Source organism: Piliocolobus tephrosceles, chromosome 20, assembly GCF_002776525.5.
Source record: "Piliocolobus tephrosceles isolate RC106 chromosome 20, ASM277652v3, whole genome shotgun sequence".
Lineage (NCBI taxonomy): Eukaryota > Metazoa > Chordata > Mammalia > Primates > Cercopithecidae > Piliocolobus > Piliocolobus tephrosceles.
The window spans coordinates 9,805,746-9,813,764 of NC_045453.1; the positions used below are offsets into that span (position 1 = coordinate 9,805,746).

General features: G+C 42.6%; 1 protein-coding gene across 1 annotated transcript in view; it reads right to left on the bottom strand.

The window, feature by feature from the left end:
- SAMHD1 (SAM and HD domain containing deoxynucleoside triphosphate triphosphohydrolase 1) overlaps positions 1 to 8,019 on the bottom strand; it is a 41,483-nt gene that overhangs the window by 30,890 nt on the left and 2,574 nt on the right. Inside the window, exons 2-3 of the mRNA XM_026455277.1 lie at positions 5,788 to 5,854; positions 171 to 243 (exon numbers count right to left, since the gene is read on the bottom strand). Coding sequence (XP_026311062.1) covers positions 171 to 243; positions 5,788 to 5,854 — 140 coding nt within the window. The remainder of the gene's footprint in view (positions 1 to 170; positions 244 to 5,787; positions 5,855 to 8,019) is intronic.

The following is an 8,019-nucleotide window of genomic DNA, read 5'->3' on the forward strand; positions in this document are numbered from 1 at the left end:
GGCGACAGAGCGAGACTCCGTCTCAAAAAAAAAAAAAAAGAAAAGATCTACTACTCGCAGTTCCATCACTGAGAAGCAGATTTCCTCCTATTCCCTTCAAAATGAATTTTACATAATTGAGTTATATCACTTTATATTTAAAAAAAAATAACAAACTCAGATCCTCTTACCTTCATTGTATCAACGTGGATTTGACCCAATCGCTGGATATAACTAAGCAGCTTCTTCCTCTCCCCCAGGGGACTAAAATTACAACAGGATAAGCAAGTCTATCATTATTTGCTTAATAATAATCCCTGTAGTATATAGTAGACATAATCAACTTTAGATAACCTACAGTAACATTGAAGTTAGATTGGAAGGAACAATCAATAATTCAAACATACTCCTCCTAGAAACTGTCTCCTTCCTTTGCTGCTAAGATAGGGAACTCTCCTGCTGAATCAATGTAGGCCTCCCCCAGGCTTCTGTCCTTGACCCTCTTCTCTCTTGATAAACTTACGACTTGAAAAAGTCCACATCTGCTTCATGTCTACTCAATGCTCATGCTGTACTTCATTTTAACCAGACTGAAGTCAACATCTACCCTCATAATCCTGGATTGATTTATGAGCACCAGGTATGACTCAAGCATGAATGAAATATATATGAAGGCCTTAACTTTATTTATATTCATTTTCCATTGTCAGTAATCCCTCATTAATGCTCCAGTTTCAAGAAAATACATAATGGGAATTAAATTTGAACAGCTCAAAGTCCTGTGATTCATCATCCTGCTTCATTTACAATGACTAGTTGGACCCAGCATATCCTCCTCCCTCTTGGCTGGGTGTCAACAGAAAGTGCAGGGGAAGGGTTTTACTGATCTACTAGCTAACCAGATTGAAAAAAAGTATCTTTCTATAAGTCATACATAGACTGGGAGTCAGAGGCACTACCCTGGCCTCTATGGTGTACCCTGAGACCCACGGTAATAAGAACACTTAAGAATGATTTCTTGGGATACATAGAAGCATTGTTACAACTGATAAATTAAAAAGCAGCATATTTCGTGTTTTCCCATTCCCCTATCCTCCTCATCAGTTTGACATAACAAGCACAGTGCAAAGCTAGGCTTTCAGAAGTACTTATAGGTGGACTCAGGTTAAGGGGAGTCACATAGTTGAGCATAACCAGAGTCACAGCATAAAGTATCAAACCTAAACTAACCCCATGGCCACCTACTGTTTTCCTAAACTGACACTCAGTATTCATCACTTAAAACCCAAAAATCGGCCGGGCACAGTGGCTTACGCCTGTAATCCCAGCACTTTGGGAGGCCAAGGTGGGTGGATCACCTGAGGTCAGGAGTTCAAGACAAGCCTGACCAACATGGAGAAATCCCATCTCTACTAAAAATACAAAATTAGCCAGGCGTGGTGGTGGCGCATGCCTATAATCCCAGCTACTCGGGAGGCTGAGGCAGGAGAATTGCTTGAACCCAGGAGGCAGAGGTTGCAGTAAGCTGAGATCGCGCCATTGCACCCCAGCCTGGGCAACAAGAGCAAAACTCCGTCTCAAAAAACAAAACAAAACAAAACCAAAATCACTGATCAGAGTATATAAAAATAACCACCCAAAACCAGGGAGTTGTTTTGTTTTGTTTTGTTTAGCAAAGGACATGGCGTTAAATAAAGATTTAAAGAAGTCATGGGCCAGGATATTTACACTACAAAATTATTTTGTTCCTGTGTTCCAATTTTAATGAAATTTAATGCTTCTTACAACTGACATGTATATTTAATGTGACAATGTTTCTTACCTCTCTTTTTTTTTTTGAAATGGAGTCTTACTCTGTCGCTCAGGCTGGAGTGCAGTGACGCAATTTTGGCTCACTGCAAGCTCCACCTCCCAGGTTCACGCCATTCTCCCACCTCAGCCTCCGAGTAGGTGGGACTACAGCCGCCCGTCACCACGCCCAGTTAATTTTTTTTTGGTTTTTGTATTTTTAGTAGAGACGGGTTTCACTGTGTTAGCCAGGATGGTCTCGATCTCCTGACCTTGTGATCTGACCGCCTTGGCCTCCCAAAGTGCTGGGATTACAGGCCTGAGCCACCACGCCTGGCCTGTTTCTTACTTTTTAAAAAAACCTTTATAAATCAATGGTTGTTCATAAAATTGACAGCCTACTAGGAGTGCTTGTCTAAGCTGGATTCTCCCTAGAAAGCAGGGTCCAGGATAAGAGCTTGCAAGTAATTAATCTTGGGGTGTGAACTCTGGGCACAGGGATTGGGGGGTCTAGGAAGGGTAAAGTAGGAAATTAGATAAAAATAATACAAAGGTCCATTAACCAGTCAATTGCATTGGTATTAACCGTGAGCAACTGGATGGAGCAGTGGGTAGGGCTAATCCCACTGGCAACCTGTAAGGCAGCACTGGCCAGTAGAACTTTCTGCGATGATGGAAATGTTCTATATCTGCTCTGTCCAACACAGTAGCCACTAGCCATAGTGACTACTGAGTACTTGAAATATGACTAGTGTAACCAAGGAATTTTTTATTTAATTTACTTCTAATTAATTTAAACATGAAGCTAGTTGTTACGATACAGAACAATACAGCTTTAAGGAGTCCTACAGAATTTGAGTTATGAGGTAGGGCACAGAGACGTGCAATATAGTGTTCCTTCTGGAATTTTGTCTGTTTTGTTCACTCATGTGCCCCAAGTTCATGGAAGAATGCCTAGTACATAGCTTTCCAAAAATATTCACTGAATGAATCAATAGCACTTGGGTCCACAAAGACACACATGGCTCCCTTGAAAAGAAAGACTGTATTGGAACAAATTCCATTCAGGCCCAATAGTAAGCAACTATTATATACAAGAAATAAGTAATAAGGGGGGCTTTGAGAAGACTGAGAGAGCTGAAATGTGGTTACAAAAGAGGCATGCCAGGCGCGGTGACTCACGCCCTTAATCCCAGCACTTTGGGAGGCTGAGGTGGGCGGATCACAAGGTCAGGAGTTCAAGACCACCCTGGCCAACATAGTGAAACCCTGTCTCTACTAAAAATACGAATATTAGCCAGGCGTGGTGGTGCACACCTGTAGTCCCACCTACTTGGGAGGCTGAGGTGGTAGAATCACTTGATCCTGGGAGGTGGAGGGTGCAGTGAGCCAAGATCACGCCACTACACTCCAGCCTGAGTGACAGAGCAAGACTCCATCTCAAAACAAAACAAAAAAAACAAACTTTGAGAGGCTGAGGTGGGCAGATCACAAGGTCGGGAGATTGAGACCATCCTGGCTAACACGGTGAAACCCCATCTCTACTAAACATACAAAAAATTAGCTGAGCGTGGTGGCACACGCCGGTAGTCCCAGTTACTTAGGAGGCTGAAGCAGGAGAATCGCTTGAACCCAGGCGGAGGTTGCAATGAGCCGAGATTGCAGTACTGAACTCGAACTCCAGCCTGGGCAACAGAAAGAGACTTCGTCTCAAAAAAAAAAAAAAAAAAAAGAGCAAGCCAAGATGAGGTCCCTGGAGATTCTGATCCAAAGGATATTTACTGGAAGTCAGTTAAGTGTTCTGCAGTGATCTTGTTTCACAGTCTACTTCTGTTATCAATTACCTAAACAACAGTACAGGAAGTAATTCAGTATAATCCTTTGTTTTGATTCTTTGGTTACTGTTACCACAAACAACATGTAACTAAGTAAAATTTCAGAAGAGAAGGCCAATTCTCTAATAGAAACAAAATTTTCATTTTAAGAAGTATTTAAGGCTGGGCGCAGTGGCTCACATCTGTAATCCCAGAACTTTTGGGAGGCAGAGGTGGATGGATCACCCGAGGTCAGGAGTTCGAGACCAGCCTGACCAACATAGAGAAACACCGTCTCTACTAAAAATACAAAATTAACTGGGCATGGTGGCACATGCCTGTAATCCCAGCTACTTGGGAGGCTGAGGCAAGAGAATCGCTTGAACGTGGGAGGTGGAGGTTACGGTGAGCCAATATTGCGCCATTGCACTCCAGCCTGGAAAAAAAGAGAAAACCGTTTAAAAAAAAAAAAAAAAAAAAAAAAGAAGTATTTAAACACCAGATCCTCAACTGAGATCTTTAAAGGAGCCCCACTCTAATCTAGACACTAGAACCTACAGCCATACACAAAGATGGATCCATGGGACTATGTATGTATGTATGTATCTAGCTCTCTAACTACCTACCTATCTAAGATAGGGTCTTATTCTGCTGCTCAGGCTGGAGTCCAGGAGCTTATCATAGATCCCTACAACCTTGAACTCCTGGGCTCAAGGGATCTTCCTGCTTCAGCCTCCGGAGTAGGTGGGACTACAGGTGCATGCACAGTGCCGGGCTAATTTTTAATTTTCTGTAGAGATGGGGTCTTGCTTTATCACTATCTATAAAATTTACTAAGAGTTAATCATATGGTTCATCACTTTATGTACATCATCTCGTTATTGCTATCCATTTTACAGGTACAGAAATTGAAGGGTTAAATGACTTCTCCCAAATTATACAACTGTTTTGTATCGAGTCTTTTAAAAGTACCTGTTTTGCATAGAGTCTTTTAATCTAATACGAGGGCATAGTTCAATCTTTAGGAAAACCTAGAAATATGCTCAAGGTAGGGATGTAGCCTTGGTTTTCTTACTAACATTTTTTCCCTGTTGGTTCTTATGTATTTCCCAGTGTGTATAATTCAATTATTCTAAACTTGAGAGTAAAAAGTTGGTCACTACAAACTTGATGAAGGTTTGTCTGCAAAATTATTTGAAATAGGAATACGGCCGGACACGGTGGCTTACACCTGTAATCCCAGCACTTTGGGAGGCCAAGGCGGGATAGATCACCTGAGGTCAGGAGTTCGAGACCAGCCTGGCCAACATGGTGAAACCCTGTCTCTACTAAAAATACAAAACTTAGCCAGGCATGGTGGTGTGTGCCTGTAATCCCAGCTACTCGGGAAGCTGAGGCAGGAGAATGGTTTGAACCCGGGGGGTTCAGTGAACTGAGATCACACCATTGCACTCCAATCTGGGTGACAGAGTAAGACTCTGTCTCAAAAAATTAATTAATTAATTAATTAAATTAAAAATAAACTAAATAGGAATAAACAGTAATAGCAAACATAGGATTTGTAAAGCGAAAACAAACAGCAGGTGGCTAGGTGCGGTGACTCACACCTGTAATCCCAGCACTTTGGGAGGCAGAGGAGGGCGGATCACGAGGTCAGGAGATCGAGACCATTCTGGCTAACATGGTGAAACCCTGTCTCTACTAAAAACACAAAAAATTAGCCGGGCGTGGTGGTGGGCGCCTGTAGTCCCAGCTACTCGGGAGGCTGAGGCAGGAGAATGGCATGAACCCGGGAGGCAGAGCTTGCAGTGAGCCAAGATCACACCACTGCACTCCAGCCTGGGTGACAGAGCAAGACTCCATCTCAAAAAACAAAAACAAAAACAAACAAACAACAACAAAAAATTAGTGGGGCATGGTGGTGGGCACCTGTAATCCTAGCTACTCAGGAGGCTGAGGCAGGAGAATAACTTGAAGCCGGGAGGCGGAGGTTGCAGTGAGCCGAGATACTCCAGCCTGGGTGAACAAGAGACTGTCTCAAAAAAACAAACGAACAAACAAAACCAGCAGGCAAGGGATTCTGCTGTTTTAAAGCACTTCATAGATTTAAAATGAGGACAGTTTATATCAGAGATTTTGGGCTTTGTCCCTGAAAGATGGATAAAGTGTGTTTGGTTATAATGTGAATTTATTTCTTCATTCTTACCTTACTCCAAGATTTTCAAAATGAGACTCATCAAGACAGGGCAGTAATGCGCCTGTGATTTTGTTTTCTATGGAAGAAAAAAGACAAATTCAATGTATACAACATATGCTTTTCATTTTCTTTCAATTTGGATCCACCAATATTTACCCAGATCCACATAATAGAGTACCCACTACAGGCAATGGACTGTGCCAAGTACCATTTTTTTGATCTGCTACTTGTAAAGACTTAATTTTAATTAAATAACTAAACCAAGAAGCATTTTTTGATAAATCACGTGAAAATTTCAAAATTATTTGTGTAAATTAGTTCCAAGAAAAACCAGTTGCAAAAAGGAAAGTGAAACCTGACTACCTGTTGGGGTTTTGTCAGGTCAGCAGCTTCCTTTTAAACAGGAAAGGTTTGAGTTGGGGAGGGAAGGAAATGTAAGTCTATTGTTCTTAGAATTAACAAGTTAAAACCATGGATTCAAGAGTGCTTAAAGTGTTGATTTTTCTCAAACCTCCTGGGAAAGCACTCAATACTCCGTGATTTGAGAAAGTCCTCTCTCTCTCTCTATATATATATGTATATGTATATGTGTGTGTATAGTTGGGTTTTTTCCTTTCTCTTTCTATACAATTAATTCTAATCTTTCCTGACCTCAAATTCCAGAACTCTGGGCTATTTTATTTTATTTTATTTGAGACAGGGTTTTGCTTTGTTGCCCAGGTTGGAGTGCAGTGGTGCGATCACAGCTCACTGCAGCCTTGACCTCCTGGGCTCAAGCGATCCTCCTGCCTCAGCTTCCTGAGTAGCTGGGACCACAGTTGTGTACCACTGCACCTAGCTAATTTTTTATTTATTTATTTTTTGTAAAGTTGAGGTCTTCTGATGTTGTGCAGGCTGGTCTTGAACTCCTGGGCTCAAGTGATCTTCCCACATTGGCCTCCCAAAGTGCTGGGATTATAGGTGTGAGCTACTGGGCCAGGCCTCCAGTGGTTTTTGATGAGAACACTTGTTAAGGTATAGATCATGTGAGTTCTGGAGTCCAAAGACCTAACCTTAAAAAATCTAGCTCTTTTTTGTAGTGGTGTGATCTCTGAAAAGTTACTTTACATCTTTGGACCTCGCATACGTCATTGGTAAAATGTGTTGAGTATAGCAACTTATTTCAGACTTCTTGTGAGGCTGTATTCCATAATGAGAAAAGGGACACTGTACCTTGTGCTTGGCTTGTCAAATAAAAAAAAAAAAAAATTGGACTTAGATAAAGAGAGAACTTTTTTTTTTTTTTGAGATGGAGATCCCGGGAGGCGGAGCTTGCAGTGAGCCAAGATCACGCCACTGCAGTCCCGCCACGGGGACAGAGCAAGACTCTGTCTCAAAAAAAAAAAAAAAAGAAAGAAAGAAAGAAAGACAAAATATTTCTGGTCGGGCGCAGTGGCTAACACCTGTAATCCCAGCACTTTGGGAGGCCAAGGCAGGTGGATCATCCAGTCAAGAGATTAAGACCATCCTGGCCAACATGGTGAAACCCTGTTTCCACTAAAAACACAAAAATTAGCCGGGCATGGTGGTGGGCACCTGTAGTCCCAGTTATTCAGGAGATTGAGGCAGAAGAATTGCTTGAACCCAGGAGGCAGAGATTGCAGTGAGCCGAGATCACACCACTGCATTCCAGCCTGGCTACAGAGTGAGACTGCCTCAAAAAAAAAAAAAAAAAAAAAAGACTATTGCTATAGGGAGAAAGTTCCAATATCAGATATCTGCAAGAGGCTCAGGAATCAAACACATAGGCCTGGCCGGGCGCGGTGGCTCTCGCCTATAATCCCAGCACTTTGGGAGGCAGAGGTGGATGGATCACTTGAGGTCAGGAGTTCAAGACCAGCCTGGCCAACATGGTGAAACCCTATCTCTACTAAAATTACAAAATTAGTCGGGTGTGGTGGCGTGCACCTGTAATCCCAGCTATTCGGGAGGCTGAGGCAGGAGAACCGCCTTGAACCCAGGAAGCAGAGGTTGCAGTGAGCGGAGATTGTGCCAGTGCACTCCAGCCTGGGTGACAAAGCAAGACCCCGTCTCAGAAAAAAAAAGAAAATAAATTTAAAAAAATGATCAAATAGAGGCCCAAGAATCAAACGGAGGCTGGGTGCGGTGGCACACACTTGTAATCCCAGCACTTTGGGAGGCCGAGGCAAGCGGATGATCACTCGAGGCCAAGAGTTTGAGACCAGCCAGGCCAACATGGCA